The 22199-nt window shown below is 35.1% G+C and overlaps 1 protein-coding gene across 5 annotated transcripts in view; it reads right to left on the reverse strand.

Annotated features, from left to right (window-relative positions):
• The window catches only part of POT1 (protection of telomeres 1), a 52279-nt gene extending 30080 nt beyond the window's left edge, over positions 1-22199 (reverse strand). Inside the window, exons 1-8 of one of the 5 annotated variants that reach the window (XM_034421396.3) lie at positions 21334-21618; positions 19331-19491; positions 18754-18826; positions 17866-17957; positions 13264-13368; positions 12253-12303; positions 11913-12027; positions 4488-4618 (exon numbers count right to left, since the gene is read on the reverse strand). In XM_034421396.3, the coding sequence (XP_034277287.2) occupies positions 4488-4618; positions 11913-12027; positions 12253-12303; positions 13264-13359 (393 nt within the window). In that variant the 5' untranslated portion in view covers positions 13360-13368; positions 17866-17957; positions 18754-18826; positions 19331-19491; positions 21334-21618. Of the gene's footprint in view, positions 1-4487; positions 4619-11912; positions 12028-12252; positions 12304-13263; positions 13369-17865; positions 17958-18753; positions 18827-19330; positions 19492-21333; positions 21635-22071 lie in introns of those variants that run through there. The other 4 variants (XM_060687139.2, XM_034421382.2, XM_087874204.1 and 1 more) reach the window with 4 other exon arrangements.

Consider the following 22199-nt stretch of genomic DNA (forward strand, 5'->3'; position numbering starts at 1 on the left):
GTACTACAGATTGCCTCCCTGTTTCTGAAGTAAGACATTAGATTGCAAAAACGTTGAATTTCAGTGTTTGAACTAGAAACAATGTAAGCCAGCACTGTTGATGCTTCATGTAAACAGCTGTTCTGCTATAATAAACATCTGATTATAGCATTTTTATTTGCAGTTAGTTGCTAAAAGAATGATCAACATCTGAGAGGCATAACAGTTTCAAAATTAGGTACTCCAGGTAATAAATCTTCCTAGATAAAAATAATACTAGTCTCTGGTGCAATAAATCAGCTTCTGTAATCAGTACTTGAAATGGCTATTTTCTTTACTTAGATGGTCACCAATATATACTATAAGGAGAATGCATTGTCAAGCATAATAATATTCTTTCAAATGTTATTTTCTTCCAATGGGATAATGTATTTGTCTCATCTTTCCTTCCTCTGACTATTTATTTTCCTAATCTCTTTACTGAATCTACTGCATTTTTGTTCAGTTTTTTGATCACAAATGCAATGGGATACAAGTCCTTAGTATAGTCAACTGGGCCAGAAGGATGCATCTGGTTTTGAGAAGATCAGTTAACATCAGTCGAGGAATGGATTCTTTCCATAAAGAATCCATGATTGGGGAATTAAAAAAAAGACTATATCAACTTTAATGTATTTATACACATATTGAATGTATAAATGGTTATATATCTCATAGCGCCTAAGTGCATCTCCATCTGCAGGGATTGATTTATGGCATGATTTATCTTGTTTTTATCTTCACTACCATCAGTAGTTTCATGGGACTCAGTGAATTCTTGCAGAACTTCAACTTGCTGAAGCAATTATGTGGTTGTTCTTGAATGGGCTTTAATGACAGTTTATTGAGTTAAATTTTGGAATAATGGTTTTGATTTCAACATTTGAGAAAAAACAGCATCTTTGGGTTAGGTGTTAAATTAAATGTTAAAGTTAAATATGATTAACTATAAGCTAATTTTTTGTTCCAAAAGACAGAATGCATCATCAAAATATAATGTTTGCTTATGTTTCAAGCAACCATGGTGTTCTCAATCTGAATTTATATTTATATATTCTCATTAGAAACAAGTGTTTCTAATGAGAATATATAAATATAAATTCAGATTCAGAACACCATGCTTGTTTGAATTTATTTTATTTTACTGATGCAGATTGTTAATAACTTATTATCCCCTATTTAAAATCCTACCAATGCATACACAGCTATATATATCTATATAGAAATGTTTATATATATTAAAAAACTCAATTAATCATTATTTACTTTTTTGTAATAGAACTATATTAATAAGATACCTAGCAGTTCTAGGCAGAATATCCCCATTTTGGAGCCAATGTGTTTATGAGGAACTGAAGTCCTTAGCTCATGCATTCCTCTATAACAGTCAATGCTCTTATCTTCAGATTCCTTTTGTATTTAACAGATTTGATAGAAAATAGATGGATTATATTATCAGATACTGCCCCAAGCTTTTTAGGAGAGTTAAATAATTTCTGTCACAATCAGTACTGCATTGCATAAACCAGCTCATTTAATGGCTTATCAACCTGTGAATTTTTTTTCTTCTCTTCCTTTTTAATATTCTCTTTTTGATTTGTTCATATAATACAATCTCTAATCTAAATAAATAAGCAACAAAGGAATGTTGTTTCGTCTGTGCACTGATTAAAAGTCTGTGCATTCTATGTCTAACTTTTATGCATCTCTATGTAAGAATACCATAACCCAGTGTTTCTCAACCTTGGAAGCTTGAAGATGGGTGGACTTCAACTCCCAGAATTCCCCAGAATCCACCTATCCCCCAAATAGTACCCGTCTGTTAAAAATATAACCTAAACCAATTTGTAATATGAAGTAAATGATACATAATCCTTAAAAAAAATTCACATATTCTAACACAGTGGTCCGCAAGAAAATTTTGGTGGTCCGCAGAGAAATTTTCATATTTTTGCAGTTGGTGCAATACGGAAAAAGGAGCGCAGCCTTCGCTGTCCGGAATTAATGGTGCTGTTGTGGTGGTGGGGGAGGGGGCGGCACAAGCGGGAAGAAGCGGCGTTTGCGATGGCTGGGAGTTGCGGGAGCGAAGCACTACTTTCATTTGCACGGCAACAGCATTCCGCCTCGGTATATTTGCGCCAGCCAGTGGCGCAAGGCAGCCCTTGTCTCCTGCCGCTTAGGACTCAGAGCGGTAAATGGTGACTGGTCCGGGGAGCAGCCGGATTTTGTCCTCCATTGCAGATGCCAGATCGGCCCCTTGCAAGCTCTCATCTCTCTAGGAGCACTCCCTGAAGTGGTGTGGGAAACTTTGGTTGGGCTCCTCGAGAGACGAGAGCTTCCAGGGGGCTGATCAGGCATCCGCAATGGAGAGCAAAATCCGGCTGCTCCTTGAACCGGATGCTGTTTACTGCTCCGAGTCCCAAGGGGCAGGAAACAAGGGCTGCCTTGTGCCGCAAATATACCAAGGCGGAATCCTGATGCTGCACTTACAGTAGAGAGAAGCAGCTGGATTTTGCTCTCCATTACAGACACCAGATTGGCCCCCTGCAAGCTCTCGTCTTTCAAGGAGCCCGACCAAAGTTTCCAGCACCACTTCGAGAGCTTGCAGGGGGCCGATCTGGCATCCGCAATGGAGAGCAAAATCCGGCTGCTCCCCGGACCAGTCACCATTTACCGCTCCAAGTCCCAAGCGGCAGGAAATGAGGGCTGCCTTGCGCCACTGCCACCATATACCAAGGTGAAGGCTCATGCCGCACAAGTTAAAGTAGTGCTTCGCTCCCACACTTCTTCCGGCCCTTGTTGGTGGTCCATGCACCTCGGTCTCTCAGGGAGATGATTGACTCCCTCTCAGCCCCAAGACACTGACTGGCCCATGAGATGAGAGAGAGAGAGAGAATGAGGGAAAGAATGAGAGAGAGAGAAAGACAGAATGAGAGGGAGAATGAGAGAGAGAGAGAGAGAGAGAAAGAGACAGAGAGAATCAGAGAGAGTGAAAGAGAGAGAATGAAAGAGAGCGAATCAGAGACTGAGAGAGAGAAACAAAATGAAATAATCAGAGAGAGAATCAGAATGAGAGAGAGATAGTGGGGGGGAGAAAGGGGGAGAGAGGGGGAGAGAGAGAGAAAGAGGGGGAAGAGAGAAAGACAGAATTAGAGAGAAAGAATGGAAGAGAGAGAAAGAGGGAGAGAGAGAAAGAGAGAATGAGAAAGAGAGAGGGGGAGAGAGAGAAAGAGAGAGGGGGAGAGAAAGAGAGAATGAGAAAGATAGAGAGAGAGGAGGGAGAGTACCTGAAGGACCCCATCCCGTCACTGGGAGTCCAGGTGCTTCAGCAAGCGTGCGCTGGATTTGTATTAGTGGTCCGCGAAATTTAAAATTATGAACTTGGTGGTCCCTGAGGTCCAAAAGGTTGGGGACCCCTGTTCTAACAGGAACTAAATCAATGCCCAATGTAAGTTTGCTTATATTTCATTTTCTAGTGAACAAATGTGTTGCCCCATTTGAAAATTAAAAAAAAAAAAAATCCACCAGAATAACAGTGATGCAATCAAACCAACATGCTTTGGTATGATGCATACCAAATATTAATATTGCTTACTATTGTGAATATTCCCTAATTTGAACCCAGTGAATAAAGTAAACACTCACATTTTTCAGCTGTAAAATGTACTTTGCAACCATAGTTCACTTGGCAAAGTTGAAAAATAATACCCCAATTATCCCCTGCACCATCAAGATTGAAATATATTGAAAAGTGAGAGAGGAGAGTTACAAGTTCAAGGACATTAAGATTCTGCTAAAAGAATAGCAAACAAAAATAAATAAGGAAGAGTAATGACCAAGAAGAGGGAGCAAAAGAATATCTGTAAGTAATATTTGTGAATGCTTGCGTTTCTTTAAACATTATAGCACAGAAGTAAAATATCTAACAGAAACAACCTTGCTGTCATAGAGTTGAAAACCCACCTACCATCAGGGTGACAGATCACATACAAAAACCCACCCTTATCATAAGACAAAGACAAAATGCACACAGTATTGTAAGAAAGCTTCACTTCTGCTTATCTACAAGAATAATATGGCTATGGCAAGGACTCAAGACTTTGTGCAGTCCATTAAAACCAGGAATTGTCTAAAAATTTCTCTTGGTGTTAATGTAGTAGAAAGCAACATTTCTAAATAGTTATCCTATTATCTATCATTAATGCAATCCAATTTTAATTCTATTAAAATAAAATTTAGAATTTTTTTGGGCTACACTGTGTCCCCCACTATGTCCCCCACTATGTCCCCCATAGGCCACATAGAGCCTTCTAGTTCAGTTTACTGGGTAAGAGCAATCAATATACATCAGCAATCTCATGAAAGAGAATTATGTCAAAGATTAATGCCAAGAAGTATCTGCTCTGTTTCCTTTGAACGGACTATAGTTTAGCTTTCTTACCACATGGCTGGAAGTGCATTAAAATTACCTTTATTCTGTGAAATCGAACAATATCCCCAATTCTGTAGATCTGTGGAAGGGCATCTTTGACTGCCTTAAAAAATGAACACACCAACTTCACATTGGACTGATCTACAATGGTCACCACTGAACAATAATCTGCACATGTTGAGAAAAAGAATGAAAAAGAACAGAAAAAGAATGAAAAAGAACTTTGGTTTTCATTTCCCTGACACAACTGACATATAGTACATAGGAATATAAGCACTAAACTGTAAGATTCCATATGACTTTACTACTAATTCCTTGTCAATCTTTCACAGTGCCAATATAAATGAATGAAAGCAATATTTGAAAAGTTCATATAATAAATAGCAAAATCTGGCTAATTATTAGCAGACTGACTCTATCAATATCTTATTTTTCACACAAAAATGTTGTCAGTTGTGTTGTTGTCCCCATAGCAAACAAACTGTATTCCTGTATTCCTTTCAGGACAAATCAATTAGATCTATCTGCTGATTTAAAATCAAGAAACAATATGAATTGATGAGGGGATCAATAAAATCCAACCTATTTCATAGTTGTTATCAGACAATCTGTTATCAGAATATTTGTCTGTTCTATAAATGATTTAAACTTTTTTAAAAAAATACAGGTTCTTGTACATAAAGCATTTTAGCTAGAGTTTTTCTGTGCATCTACTTTATTTAAAATTAATTCCCTGACAGGTATTTTTTTTCAAAAATAAACAAGAAAATAAATCTTTGTATGCTAATTTTTCCAAAGTTTTAAAATATACAATAAAAAGTTCTTGCTCTCTATCTCAGCAAAAAAAACAAAAAAACAAAAAACATATCCCTCTGTTTTCATACATGATACTCTGAAACAAATATCTTCTCACGAAAGTTTTTAAATGGAAAACTGTTTTGTTGGGATCCTTATTTTAGAAAAACTTGCAAATCTACTCACATAGAAATCAATGACAGATATCCAAGACATTTCTAATTGTATGAAACTTGTGTCACTTTTCATAGGCAGGAAGAACTTTGTTCCAGCTATTGTCTCCTGAAGAGACACAGATGAGAAAGAACATCTTTGTTTGTGCAGTAGTATAATAATCTAGTGCAGCAAAAAATCAAGATGGGCAAATCAGCCTGAATCCAGCTAAATTACTGTTATAATTTATATTTCACTGCTTTTACCATCAAACTGATGTTTCTCTCTTTTCCTTAAATCATTTTCTTTTAGTAGTGCTCAATCTTGGTTTGTAACCTTAAAGGTAGGATATAGAGCAGTGATGGTGAACCTTTTAGGCACAGAGTGCCCAAACTGGAAGGCGCGCGTGCGCACATGCACCAGAAACCCGACGACCAGCTGACCAGCGTGCCTGTGTGCATCAGAAAACTGACAACCAGCTGGCTGAGCTGGGGCGATGGCGTGCGTACAGAGAGGGCTCTGCGTACCACCTCTGGCATGCGTGCCATAGGTTCACCAGCACAGATATAGAGAATGTGCATATTTTCCTTTATGCCATGTCTAACCAAAATATAATACAAATTGCTTTCAGTATACTCAAATGTATGGTAAATTTATCTCACATGACAAAATTACCACTTGAAAGTATTTTTATGGCAGGATGTTAATAGCCACAGGATTAGGAAGACCTATATGAATTTTTACTGATCTGTTTTGACCAATCACAAATAGATAACTATTCTCTTTAGGGGGATTAAATAAAATATGTAAATAAGGCTAATTAAATTAAATGGGAATGATAACTACTGCATATAGACAAAGCAAAACTGACATTAAAGTTAACATTATTTCTTTTTAAAGGTAAAAGAGCAATTGGAGTGGGAACTGTGGAATAACTGTAAAATGTAGAATAAATTCTCAAACTAAAGATTCTATCAAAAAAGGTAACAAATACGTTACAAAAATATCTAATTTACATAAAAATCTGTAAACAGCAATGCTCACCTGAATTAATATATTTAAGTAAATGTTAACTATTTTTTTCAGGTGAAGATAATAACTTTGGAGCTACTAAGTTCAAAGGAATAGTCTTGAGAAGTATGGGATAGAACGCTGAGATGTTGAATATATTGATAGTTTAATTTTGCAGATTATATTTTTTAAAAAAATACACTATGGTGTTATCAAAAAGATGTAAAGGGAACTGACATCTAATTCTAAGTTTATATATTATATATTTTGCTTCAATTTTTTAAAAAAGGTCAAGAAATTACATCTTGATAAACTGTACAAGATCTAAGGAAATATTCTTGAAAGAAATCTTCTTTTCAAACCAGACAAATATTCTGATTGCTAAGATTTACAATTTTGTATTTTCATGGGTTATTTCAGTTCAATAAACAACATGGAATATAGAGTGGACAAAATTTTACACAAAGAACAGAGACTATATTGTGTAAAAAAAAAAATTGGGGTACAGCAACTGTGTTATTTATAGTGCGAAACAAATGTCAATATACCCCCATGGATTTACCAGACTCTGGTATTAAAGTACAACTAACACTTGCTAAAACTGCAGGCATTCTATGGAGATTTAATATAACCTCAAGGGTTTTTTCAGGTCCTAATACTCTGCTTTATTTTAAAACACATGATATAATGGGATTACAGGTAAACACTCTTAAAATAAATTCCTGTGTGATTCCTAGACTTGAAATTGAACAAAAGTTTCACATTGGAGAGCTATTTTAGTATGTTCCAAATTATTACAATTTGCGTGAAAAATGGAAACTATTACCATAAGATTTGGTAACAAGTTTATTGCAATGAATCCTTCATATGTATATCGGACATTAACAATGACTGATTGCTCATTTATTCATTACTTGATTTTGTAACTTTATTTATACGTTCTGCCAGGGTGGATTTGATTTAAATCGAGTTGATTTAAATCACAATTTAAATCATGATTTAAATCACTAGTAAAAAGGCTTGATTTAAATCAATTCGATTTAAATCATAATTTTTAAAAAGCAACTGTCATCTCTGCTACTCCTTTGACCCACTGTTGACTCACCGATAGTCCCAGTGTTGCAGAATATACAGCCTCATGCTACATAACTAAGCTCCATTTCATGCTGAATAAACTAAATTATTTATGTATCTTAAATAGAAAACTATCTTATAATAGATTTTTACCCCAGTTTTTTATTAAAAAATTTTTATTAAAATAAATTCGATAAAAATAAAAAAAAATCCGATTTAAATAAAAAAAATCCGATTTAAATCAAAAAATCTGATTTTTTTGATTGTTTTAAAAAAATCATTGATTTTTATCCACCCTGCGTTCTGCATTTCCATCAAACGAAAAACTGAACTCAATGTGACATATAGAATTCCTTCACCTGCTTTACGATTTATAGTCACAATCACACCGTGAGGTAGGTTACATGTACATTAATTCTGTAAAAAGATTTCAAATTTTACTGTTTTCTCTGTAAAGTGTGTTCGTTGCCAGTATACCATTGAATACCACTAAAAAGATCTTTACAGTATCCTTACATTTAGTTTATTGGAAAGCGTACCAGCTTTGCTTTGCTTTGCAAATATTAGCAGAAACATAAGAGAAGGAAAAAGTAATCAAAATGATCAGAGTCAACAAATCTTGCAGGAAGAAATGGTGGGGAAAGAGAAACGTGCTACAGGCCTTTTACATAAAGCTGCAGAAACTGAATTGTTTAGATGGAGATCATACCTTAGATAAATGGTGTTGGATTTTTTTTGGGGGGGGGAAGAGAAAAAATAGTGATTTCAGTTTATTAGATATGCTATACACATTGTATATCTAATAGAGTTTTTATATTCATAGAATGGAATTAAAATTGTTGAAATAAATAATTAAAATCACAAAGAATACCCTTCAATTGAAGGTTCAAGAATACTTTGATCCATCCAGAATTCAGGCAGAAAGAAAGAGTTAATTGTGAAGAACTGCTATTGCCCATGAGTTCAGTGTGGCACACCATTTTATCTTTAGTACCCTACTGTTGTCAAATAGATCTAAACTTAATTAAAAACCTAAACCATCCCCAATGTTTCTTTCATATCTCAAGATAAACTTTTTTTTTTAGTTTATTTAGCTATGAAAATTCTGGCTCTTAGTATAAGTTTTTTTAATCAGTCTCTAAGTGTTAATATCTGATGCCTTCAGATCAGCCTCACATCATATATTTGTCATGAGTACTTCATAAATGAAACTAAATTCTAATAACTATGTACTATAATTGTTATTATAAAATGGGTAACATTTTACAATACTATTGAATGTGGGAATTATTTCATAATATTTAAAAAGTAAAAAATAAGGATTTTTTCTCCTGCGAATTGAGTAATCTATGAAAATCTAAATTAAACTACTGGAAAAAACGAATATTCAATTGAGCTATTTCCTAGGATTATTTTCTATACTTCAATGGTTTTATGCTTAAAAGCAATTACTACATAGAATCTTTGTTTTGAGGATTCATATTTTGTCATTGCAAATTTCCTTATTTAAGCAGTTGAATCCCTTTTAAAGCAATGAATCCATTTTATTACAATGGCAAAAGTCATTGTTAATTAAATTTTAATTATTTCAATGAAAATAAATGTCATCAAATTTGGATTCAACCAATTATTTACAATGACTTTGTTGTACTAGTTTTATAAGCTAAGATTTCTCATGGTTCTATAACCCACATTACACACAAGCAAACAAAAATGTTTTTTATAAGTGATTTTACAGGAATAGAGAAAGTCTATGAATTATACAGTATGAAGAAATTATACTCCTCTCTCCAAATTATCTAAATTTCCTATACTTCTGTTCATTTAATTTACTTTTTCAAAGCTAAGTATGATTATGGTTACATTTGCAGTGGTATTTTAATTATCCAAATTACACTTTATTGGCATATTTGAATAAAGTTTGTAGGCCAAAATGGGTTTGTAAATTGTTTGGAAAGGAACCAATAATAACCGTTCCAAAACACATAAGCCTAACTGTGACTAATCTGAAAAAAAAAAAGGGAGATTTAAATGAGAAAGAATCACAACATTTCACAGTGTATTCTTCATCTTTCTTGTTAGGAAATAAGAATCAGAAGAAATATGCTGAGTATCTGTGGAGACTCACAAGAATATAACACTCGTCTGAAAATTCTGCATGACTTTCCAACTTTTTCTGGTGGTATACTTTAGTTTGGGATGTTTTAAAGCAGATTTCACCTTGGCAACTTTAGGGCTTGTGGACTTCAACTCCCACAATTCCTCAGCTAGTTGAAGTCCACAAGTCTTAAAAGTTGTCAAGGTTGCAGACCCCTGTTTTAAAGTAATTATTCTCGGAAAAATATAATTGCACAAGGACTCTGCAAATTTCAGATTGTGTTTATGCAGAAACAAATTCAAATGAAATTACACATACATTAGCAATTTAAAAAGTTGGCTACTTCAATATTGCATATTTTCTTTACTTACTCCAAAGGCACTCACACCAATGTGGTCACTTAATAAGTGTTACAATTACAAAGAAAAAAAATGCAAGTCAGCATCCCTTCAAAATTAATGCATAGGAAACAGTCTTACATTAGCAAAATGTTTGCATCTCTTATTAAACCAAGTTCCATAATGGGTGAAGAGCCTGTGGCCAACTTATCAATGCAGTGGCAAAACTGCAGAAGAAAAGAATTGAAAGAGTTCTTTTTTGGAGGAAACAGTAACTCTTAAGTTCTTTGTTTTCCTGTGTCCTTATTGCTTCTTTCTTGACTTTTTCTCTTTTCTTCTGCAGTTTGCCACTGCATTGACAAATGAGAGTAATCAAACTCAGCAGCAGAGACACAGCTGCTGAACTTTTCTTCCTGCTCCATAGACTGTGTCCACTTAATTCAGAAAACATTCTACTGTTAGAAAGCCTTGAGTGATAAACTTCAGAGTTTCAGAAAGAGAGAGAGAGAGAGAGAGAGAGAGAGAGAGAGAGAGAGAGAGAGAGAGAGAGAGAGAGAGAAAGAAAGTAATCTTGATATAAGATAAAAATTAAATTCAGTAATTTTAAGATCAGATAAAATTAGAGAAATCTTCTTAAGAAAAATAAATTAATGGGACTTAGAGGTTTGGACATATCCAGGTTTTATTCTGGACCACTGTCTGCTATGAACATGTCTACTTCCCCCTTCTTTAAATTTAATTCTGCAAGATTCCTGTCCATTCTGCAAGATCATAATTTATTTCATTTATTTATTTAAATTTAATAACCACCAAAATTATTAAACACTGCGCAGGCAGGGCACAAAACTAAAAAAGATATAAAAACAACTAAAGATATTAAATCATAGGCAGCCACTAAATTAAAATGCTCTAATATTAAAACAAAACAGGAGTCATTCAACAAATAACATCAACTCCAAATTGGACTAAAACCAGATTTTCAAAGCTGTCTAGAGTCATAGGAAAGAGGCTGTTGTCCTGATCTCTGGGGGGGACACTGTCCCAAGGTAAGGGGCCGCAACAGAGAAGGCTTGCTTCCTTAGTCCCACAAGGTGACAACATTTAATGGAGGGACCTAGAGCATATCCTTTCTGCCAGAATTTCTGACGACAATAAACAACTGGAGACAAGCATTATTTCAGGTATGCAGTCCCCACTGCCATACAGGGCTTATAGGCCAATAACATGAATTGCATTTGGAAGCCACTGGGAGTCAATGCAGCTTGTGTAGCAGTGGTAACCCATGGGCACATTGAGAGCTGCCTATTACTGTATATTAAATCAGCTGTAGGTACTGGGAGTCCAAACAAGTACACAATCTTATTAACATTTAGCAGTTTGTTCTACCCTATCCAGACCTGAAAAACCTTCAGACACTGGTCAATACAACGATAATTTCACCTACACAGCTTGAGATGGTGATGTAGAGCTGACTATCATCAGAATGCTGATGATACTGCACTCCGAAGTGCAAATCTAGCAGAGTGAAGATCATCAATCTCAGAAGCACCCCACACACAAGGAGTCATGAGGAACCACTGCCGCACAGTGTACTCTACTCCTATTCCCACAACTGGTCCAGAAGAATATTATGGTCAACAGTATTGAAAGTCACTGAGAGAACAAGGGGCACTAGGATGGATATACCATGCTCTGCCATACATCATGATCATACGTGAGCAATACTGCCTCTGCACTGTACCCTGGCCCGAAACCAGACTGAAATGGATCCAGATAATCCATTTCCTCTAAGATCCTCTGTTACTATCATTCAACCACCTTTTCCAAAACTTTCTCCAGAAGGGGCTGATATGACTGAATGTTTACTTGATCAGCTTGGAAGTTTATCTGAAATTGGCCACTATTCCACAATCTACTTGGGCGCACATTTGCTTAAAAAAGGCATATACTCTAACATATTCTAATGGTATGGTGTATATTCAAACATACATACCAGTTCCTTTGCTTAAATATGGAGGCTTGAAGAATTTCACAGCCCCATACAGGTTGACAACACTTCCATTTTTAAGGTGATTCAGAGGAGTGTATGTGTATTTGGGAGCAACTTTCTGGCAAGATAAAATAAAAATGATCCAATTAGAAAATGATCTATGGCAAACTGGTCAAAAATTCTGTGACTGAACTATTTTTTTGTTAAGATTTAAAATAGTAGAAACTATTATGAAAAAAGGGAGATTTTTTCCCATGTAAACTAGTTAATTTTTTCAAGTAGTGGATTTCATCAGGCAGATTTTATATATTCAGCCCACAAAATTTAATTGATTCAAACTTACCATGGATGCTGTTTCTGCCCCAGTTGCATTTCGTGATGATCCAGTACAAACCTGGGGGGGGGGTTGTAAAAAGATACTTAGCAGTATAAAAAACTTAAAATAATTTCAGACTCTTAATGCCAATATTTTAACAAGATTTTCATTAAATATTTATTAAGATTAAACACTAAATTAAGTATTATATCAGAAATGGATATTTATTTCAGGTGCTATGGAAGGTTAAATGAAAATGATCTCATGAATGAGATGTCATTTTCTTGTTCATCATTGTTCATTCTCTAAAATAAAGTATTACTTTGCAAATAGATTCTCTGCCAATTTACTATTTTGAAAACATAACCCTAAGCATATCCTACCAATTAGGAACATCTTCACTAAGCCAATATAACTGTAATCCTACCTAGGGATTTTATTTCTTCTATAACGCTTATTTACATCAATAAGGGACAATGAGAAATTCAGATTTTTTTATAATTTAGGTATTTAGATTTAAAGATCCAGAAATATAGCATTATTTGATATTGTAACTAATATATCTAAATCTATATCAGAGATACACAACATTCTAATAGTATACAGTAATACTCCTTTTAAAGCAACTATAAAATTTATATTGGTTTTAGTATTTTTGTTTAGTTCCATACTTATTTATTTGCATTCTGCTTCAAAAACTCCCAGCAGCCATCATAAAAACAATATAAAACATCATGTATAAATTAAAATTATTCTTTCTTCATTCTTTGTGTTATCTATTGATAATGACCACTAGTGTTCCTATTTACTAGAAAGGAAAAATATAAAACAGAGACGTAACTTTGAAATACTTTTAAGCAACGTAACTGGTTTCTACCTGGCAGTTTCTAATGTACGAAAGGGACAAGTTTATGTATCATCATAAAAGATCTTAATTAATTTTAATAACCACAGTCATCTTTTAAAATCACTGCCTAAATCAACTAGAGATTAAGTGTAAATGGAGAGAATGAGAAAAAAAACCCTTGCTCAATGTACATAGATTGTTGAGCCGCCTTCTTCAGACACTTCCACCTGACACCCATGCCTACTGGGATCATTAGTGGACTTTGTCAAGTTGAATCCAGCCACCATGATGATATCCTATTGAAAACAAAAAAATATATAGCCAATTAGCATGTTACTATATCTGTCACTATTGTTATACCATTTACATCACATCTTTTATCCCTACCTTTTAAAAATGATAAAAAGATGCTGATAATAAGAGCGTAGTGGCACAGTGGTTAGAATGCATATTGCAGGCAAACTCTGCTCACTGCCAGGAGTTTGATCCTGACCGGCTCAAGCTTGACTCAGCCTCCCATCTTTCCGAGGTCGGTAAAATGAGAAGTCAAGATTGTTGGGGGCAATATGCTGGCTCTGTAAACCGCTTAGAGCAGGGGTGTCAAACTCACGTCATCATGGAGACATCACGTGATGTATCAGGACTTTTTTCCCCCTTCGCTAAACCGGGTGTGGGCCTGGGACATGACACATCCAGCCCGCAGGCCAGGAGTTTGACAGCCCTGGCTTAGAGAGTGCTGTAAAGTGCTATGAAGCAGTATATGAGTCTAAATACTAGTGCTATTGCTATAATTTTGAACAACGCTAAAATGAATAAAATGAGACATAAAACTGCCCATTTTAAGATGAATAGTGTCTCCATATATTAAAATCTTTAACAAAGAGAAAATGCATGTTAAAAAACAGAGGAGCTTTAAATAAATGCAATAAGAAAAAAAATACAATACAGATGAAGGAGAATGGATTGCATAGAATATAGATTTGCAGATTATCATTGGTTAAGAAACCTTGATGTAGTAGCAATTTGGTAGAACTGGGTAACAGAAAAACCGAACAGCAGAGACTTGAAGTACAAATATTAGTCTGAATGATGTCTATATAATTGTAACTACACATGTTATATATGGGGATTTTAAAATAAAACCCACTTTAACCAAGAAATACATGTAATTTTTTTTTCATGCTAGGAAAGATGTTTAAATGTTTATTTCACATATTTGTTTCTGACTGGTATGGTAAGCAAAGTAACCATTTAAATTAAAGAGGAAATAAGGCAAAATAAGACTAAGCTAAAAAAAAAAATCAGATGTAGAAATGTGCAAGTATGAAAGCGATGAGTCACTTAAATAAGATAATTATAAAAACATTAAGTTTTTTGAAAAAGTCGGTTTTTATCATAATAAAGATAAAACTAATAGAATGCCCGAAAAAGAAAAAGTGCAAATAAAAAAATTAAAAATGTTTCTTGAAAAAGTCAATTCTTAATAAAAGACCCCTTCACCAATATATTTCATAAATCAGAATATGAATATAAATATAAATATACACATATATTTTTCAGCCTACATGGTATTAACTCAAAGCCAAATAGTCATAAAGTTAAAAATGTCACTTTATGAAGAGTGACTTTTGTAATGAAGCTTTCCATTGCATGCTTTCTAAACAGTATTTTAAATGTCAATAACCTGAAAACTCCACTGGAGAAATAATACAATAATACTTGCAAGTGACGATGAAATGAAGCCAATCTGAGCCAAACTATATTAGCTTATCAGAATAAGTAACCCAGAAATTTCTTAAAAGCTCTCTCTTATGCATACACACACAGAGGCAGAAAAATAGAAAATATTTTCTAATATCTCCAGGGTAGTGACAGAGCTTATTCCAGTGTCAGTACAGTATAAATCATTTTTGATGTTTGACATTAAAAGAGGTTGTAGGTCTAATGGACTTGGAAACAATTCTGTGAAAAAGTATTTACTCCCTTTTAGCTTTTTTGTGTACCTCTGCCACTGAATCTGATGAGAAAAGAAGTGTTTTGTAATTCTTGAAGCCAAAGTTGGTGCAACCAGATGCTGAATTTAAAGGGTCAATTACATTTTCACAATGTCATATTGCTTGCAGATGACTTTATTTATGAAACCAACTGCACTTTGCTGTTAATTCGTTCATTCAGACTGACTTATAATATTGGGAGGGCGTAAAGCTCTCGTAGCTTTCAATGGAAAAGAAATGCAAATGTTTAGAAAATCCAAAGGGGGAGGTGGATATTTTTTCACCAAATTGTATATGCACATGCCACTGAAAGTGATGGACTCATGCAGAAGTGCCACTGATTTCAATATTATTCAATTACATTTTATTTTCTCAGGATGGGCCCAAGTCAGGAAAAAGAACTAGCAAATCATTTACGCATTACAAAAAAAAGTGTGTATCAGTATGTGTGTGTATGTGTTTGTGCCTTTGAACCAGACTTGGCTCCTGGAAACTTCTGTAGTGATTGTTCTGACCTAGGCTTCCTGATATAGTAAAAAGCACACAATTAGTCCCAAAACCCCCTTTATTTTAACGGCTGTGAATTCCTTTCATTCACAGCACGTACTGAGTTACCAAGAGTTTATAAATAGTCCAACAGAAGTCTGCCACAGTCTGCCACAGTCCTTCGGATAAGGCTAGTAAACACCACCTTTATCTTCTTTGATACGCTGCCAAAGACCTATTACGGGCTATGTTACAAACAGTCTTCAAGAGTACTGCAACACATTAAAAAATAAATAAAAACTAAACAAATGAATAAGAGGGATCTGTTGATCCTTGAAAGAAGTGCTTTGGAAGAGCATATTTATTTATTTATTTATTTATTTATTTATTTATTTATTTATTTATTTATTATTTATTTATTTATTTAAATTTATATGCCGCCCTTCTCCCGAAGGACTCGGGGCGGCTCACAACAATAAAATCACAATAAAACAGCAATAATAAATAAGATTAAAAGATTTGATTCAAATCCCACAATTAATTAAAACTCCCAAAACAGAATCAGACAATTTGCTTAAAAAGCCATGTCTTCAGGTCTTTGCGGAAGGAACGGAGATCAGGGGCCGTCTGGAGCCCGGTGGGTAACTCGTTCCAGAGGGTCGGTACAGCCACAGAGAACGTCCTCATCCTGGGCGCCGTCAGCCGACATTGTCTGGCTGACGGCACCCGAAGGAGGACAGCCCTGGGCAGTGGGAGGCCGGTAGGAGGTGATCCTGCAAGTACCCCGGGCCCATGCCATTTAGAGAATTGTTTTGCAGTTTCCAAAGCTAAAGTAGGCCTGAAAAAAGATATGACGGCTTTAACAATTAGAAAAAAGATCCTTGATCAGCATGTTTTACTTGATCATAAATCCATACATGATCTCTGTTGAATTGCCACTGAATGCTACTAGATGTCAATAAATGCAGAAGCAGCTGCTACAATTTTAAAACAGGCAGATTATTTGGATCACACAAGCTCTTTATTTTATCAGTGGACTTGGCTGCCCACATTTTTTCTTTAGAAAAAGTCAGTGCTCTTGCTATAGGCTTTAAAGCTCTTAATGGCTTTTGACAAGGTTCCTTGAAGAGTCTGCAATTCATTCTATTCATATGAATCTGTGCAACTTTTAAAAATCACCTATTGGAGCCTTTGACAATAGCTGTTGCTTAAACCATTAGTGACTTTCTATTCATACTTTCTTAGTATTAGCACTCCGTTCCATTCTATACTTTGTCACTTTGTTCTGCATCTATATTCCTTCAAAAACTGCCAATTTATTTTTTTCCAAATGAGTATTTGCCTCTGCTGTTTCTTAAGCTGCTTTATTGATGTCAACTTTGTTTTTGTTAGTTTTCATCTTTTTCATCCATTCTGGGACACTTATAGAAGAAGGATTGAATTAGAGTTGGCAAAGTAGATTTTCTCTCCAATTCCATACTTCAAAGATATAATTTTTATAGAAATGTATTTATTGAAAATATTTATTCCATACCTAAAAGTTGCTAATACCAGATGGATGTGTCCAAGGAATTACCAGGAGTCAAACTCAGTTCAAAATCATTTTATGTTCTTATTCTTAATAGTAGGTTACACAGAATTTAATGCATTGTTTTTTCAATAGTATAGTTCTAATTTCGTACTAACAGATTAATCTGCTTAGATAGTAGATGAGGAAATCAATGAGGGCCTTATTGATTCTGTAACTTTCATAAAAGTGCACCTGAACAGCAGAAATTATTTTGCCAACTGTCTGTTCTACAAAACCAACATACGGTTGGATTTCAGGATATTAAGATAATGATGCTGTTGCTCAGGTTGACATATAGCCTTAAATCTTGTAGAAATAACAGAAGAATCTTTCCTGGTTTTGGTATAGAATAGCCCATATTTTTTTACATATGAAATTCTGTGAGCTGGATAGCTTCAATAGATGCTCACTTAGAGCAAACAGAAATGGTGTTGGATTACAATGGTCTGTCTAAAAAACATGTCTGCAAAAATTATAAATGTGAATGGTTGTAAGACCATTAGAAGCCAACTGAAAGAGTAAGAAAATTTTTTTAACATTCATCATACTACCATGCAAAATTTTAAAAAAAGATGAGGCAAAAAGAAGAAAACCAGCAAGAAATCTGTGGAAAATGACAATGAACACTGATTAATTAAAATAAAGATACATAGGTTGGTGTTGCAATACCACATGTGTCAATTGGGTAAAATAGATATACAATCTATATTAATATTACTAACAAGAAAAATAAAATCCCTTACCCCTTGTTGGACAACTTTGGCACAATCTTCTGCCAGTTTCCCAAATATTAAAATATAGATGCTGCTATTCCTGGAAGATGAGTTTTCTGATTCTGAAAAGATAAATATCACAGTCTCACTATTTGCATATCTCTAAATACAACAAGAAGCTCCTGCTCCCGCATTTGCCAATATTATGACTAAGCATACCAGATTATTTCTAATTAGAGTGTGAAGGAAACCCTGGACTGTTAAGAAAACACTCCTTTATATGCAGTAGGTTCCAGAACATTTTTAATAGGAAAGGATGCTTAAAGAATTTACTGTCCCCCAAGTCTTTCTACAAGCAAAATTATGTTCATCTTGTTTCACTTTACAGCAGGGGTGCTATTCAGCAGGTTCTGACAGATTCTGGAGAACCAGTAGCAGAAATTTTGAGTTGTTTGGAGAACTGGCAAATACCATCTCTGGCTGGTCCCAGAATGGGGTAGGAATGGAGATTTTGCAATATCCTTCCCCCAGGAATGGGGAGGGAATGGGGATTTTGCAGTATCCTTCTCCTGCCACGCCCACCAAGCCACACCATGCCCACCAAGCCACGCCCACAGAACCAGCAGAAAAAAAAAATTTCACCACTGCTTTACAGGTAGGCACCGAGAACAAATACTAAAAAGCAAGATTCATAGTTTGGAAAGGATTTGTTCTCAAATCGTATCAAGCAATATTTACATTATTTAGACTGCACAATAGAACTTGTACCCATTCCCTCAGGAACTATATAAATGTTCTGTGATCATTCACTGCTGTTGTATTTCTCACCCACATCATCCATGCTGAATACACACCTTGTTTCATAAACCTAAGCAAGAATATAATCATGAGAATACAGTACTCATTGTGCTGAAATACCTTGAAGTACTATCTTGAAGAAAGGTGTCCCATTTCCAAGATTAATCAATTGATAGGACGTAACAAATGATCCCTAAAACAGAGAAAAATACCCTAATTCTGAAACTTTATACATATCAACATATTCAGAACTTAAAACTATACCTTTAGACAATATTATCTCCCACATCCCTTTGAAATATTTCTAGAATACTAACTAAAGAGATATAGGGGATTTTATAGAGGCAGAGGAATTAAGAGAATGTTCCTAAAAATATAAATATAAGGCAAATACAAGCTGGCAAGACAACATCATCACTTCTCTGCCACAAGCAATTCTCAGAGGAACTCAATACAGTTAGATAAAATAATTTTCATTTCCCTTCAAGCCAGTATTTACACAGTGGACCATTGACAATAAGTATTATGATTGGGATGATGACGACCATTCAGGCTACAATCCTAACTTCACTAACCTTGTAATAGGTATCAATAAATTTAGTGGAATTTATTTCTGGGCAGACATAGAACTACGTTGCTGGCCATTTTGAAAGCGTTTTGTAAAACTGATAAAATTGAGTTAAAATATTTTTCTTACAAAACTCCTGTGGCTCTTCCTAATGCTCCTTTTTACTTTGTAGTTTTCAGTTCACCCATTATCAGCAATGAAAAACACATCATCTTTGGCGTAATGTCATGCACGCTGTATATATGAATACCAATGAAGTCTGATTGCATGATTTTTCTGCAGAGGTTTTCCTCAGAATAAACATAAATAGTATGTAAACAGCAACTGAAATACTTGTTCAACATCAAGGAAAAGCAAAGATCCCCAAGAAAGACTGGAATCTGTAACTAAAAATGTCAACAACAGGCCCAATACATATTATTGTACCTTGAATCACATACAGTAGGTGATATAACATAACACACCTTCTCTTTATATTGGAATAACTATTCCAATTTTCCAACAAAAAATTTCTGACAGGCATAGAAATCATTCTATATTGTATAAAAAGAAAAAAACCTTCTGATATGGTTTACCAATTAAAAAAATGGCTAGGAGACTTTATAAACTATTTTTTTAAAAAGTCCTAATAATTCACCAGATAGGTTTTTATTCCAGTATTGTTAGCCTTATATTCTAAAGATTTCTCCAGCTGTAATTCTGTATCAGTCAAATTAAGTTGTATATTATATACCCACAATAGAGTAATATCGCCTAGGATTGTGCCTTCAGAAGGCGCCTGTGTGTCTTCAGAAAAAGAAATAAAAAACAAAAATAAATGTTAAAATTAAAACATGAATGGATCATATGGATTCCTATGTGGAAAAGGTTCACTTAAAATCCCTGTTTATTTCTAAATATCTATATATTAGACCTGTGGTTCTTAAACTGAGGTTAATTTGGGCAAATCCTAAGGATAAGAGACCAATTTGAAAATCTGTGTTTTTGTGTCAAAGTTCCAATTTAGAATTACCAAGTTGCTTATGTAAAATAGTCTAGGTTTGGGATCTTTTTCCCCCCCATAGGAATTGGTATTATTCAAGATCAGGAAAAGAGATACCTATTTTAACAGCGACTAGATTTAAACTGAAGCAATGCAAGACAGATACTGTGTATTTCATTTTGTAGGACTAAAACACACACGAGATTTAACTTTGACTGAACCTAATGCTTATTACAAGAGGGTGTATGGTATCTAGTCACAAGAGAGGAAGGGTAAACCACCCAGAGATGCTGAGAGTCAGCTGGCATATAATGTAATATATTATACTTGTATATAAAGTTAGCTAGATGTTCAGACTGGATTTTTGTCTACCCACTGAGTCCTGCGCAAGATCCTGGAATAGGTAGATATTGTTTTGTAATATTAAAGATTATTATTAACTTTTATTCACAAAACATGAAACTTGGTCAACTGATTGTTTAAAAATGTGTCATAAATACCATTGACTGGCGCTAATGGTTGATACGGGTTGCTGCCAGCATCCTAGGTATCAACCAAGTATCTTCTTAAAATATATGATGTTCCAAGTAGCGCAGTTTTTTGCAGTTCCGCTGATGTTATTGTAGAAAGCTGCAATGTGTTTTGTAAAATTCTTGCTCATGGTACCAAGTGACCCGATGACAATGACATTATCTCTTTTATTCATTAAACATGAAACTCAGTCAACTGAACATTTAAAAATGTGTCATAAATACGATTGACTGGTGCTAATGGTTGATACGGGTTGCTGCCAGCATCCTAGGTATCAACCAAGTGTCTTCTTAAATTATTCTGATTCTGATTAAATTCAGAGCTTTGGAATTCCAAAGATACATCTATCTCCCTGACATTTGGGGCAACGCTCAAAGGACAATCCTCCCTAGCAAGTGGGCTGTTTTAGGAAGACAAATTGCATCCATTTATTTGGGAATCCGCCCCAATGGATAAATAAACCCATTTTTTAAAATAAACATTAAATATACCCCATTCTCCTTGACCACATTTTATGTCGGAAAACTAGAGGCAGAGCAACTTTTCTGCAGCCCGTAACTCTACCCGTATTTCAAGGCTGGCATTGGAAATGCCTCTGAAATGCATGAACTGCCTTTACCTGGATGTATTGGTTCGCATAATCGCGCCCCAGCTGCAAATGCTCGAGATCGACTTTCTGTAGGTGGTTGGGCAGAGAATTTTTTACCACCCTAAGGGAGCCACTCAGTACTTCCAGAGGCATGGCGCTTGATCCGGACCCACATTTAACGGGAAAGATGCATAAAGGAAGGCGGGGGGGGGGTCCTTCCCCGAGCCCACGCGCGAACCCGCAACGAAATCTTCTGCCGTTCTCCTACCGAGACGTTCTAGCCCTCCTCACTCTTTCATTTGTAACCCGGAAATTACAGAACAGGAAAGATGCGCATGCGCTCTTGGCGAAGTGAAGTTCTGCGAGCGATCTGAATTTGTCTTTTTCGCTATTGGGCGCGCTAATAAAGAATGTTTAACAGCGCAGCCTCCCTTCGCTTCGCTGGTCAATGCATAAACTTAGAGAGATTTATAACCTCTCAGCACAGTAATTATTGTATCTCACCACTGTTTTCTTCAAACTTGCGCATTTCTCATATCTTTCTTCTTTTATATCTTCTTCTTTGGTTGCTCTTCTCGATACGTTTAAAGTTATCCATATCTTTCCTAAATGGGTACAATACTCCAACTATGGTTTGACATAAACTATGGTTTATGCACAACAGAGAGGAACACTGGTTTATATTCTCCAACACTGGTTTATATTCTAGAGGATCACAGCCTAGTTATTATTACAGTTATTAATACATTACAGATACAACATCTGTACCTTCCACATAAACTAGTTTGTGGGAAGAAATATCCTTCTGGCTTCAGCTCCAAGTGGGGAAAAAGACACTGGAAAGATGGTTTGATGGTGGACATGATCACATGGCTTGAGTTCCTGAACAGAAAAGG

This window comes from Pantherophis guttatus, chromosome 7 (assembly GCF_059756535.1).
Source record: "Pantherophis guttatus breed Tessera chromosome 7, ASM5975653v1, whole genome shotgun sequence".
Taxonomy (NCBI): domain Eukaryota; kingdom Metazoa; phylum Chordata; class Lepidosauria; order Squamata; family Colubridae; genus Pantherophis; species Pantherophis guttatus.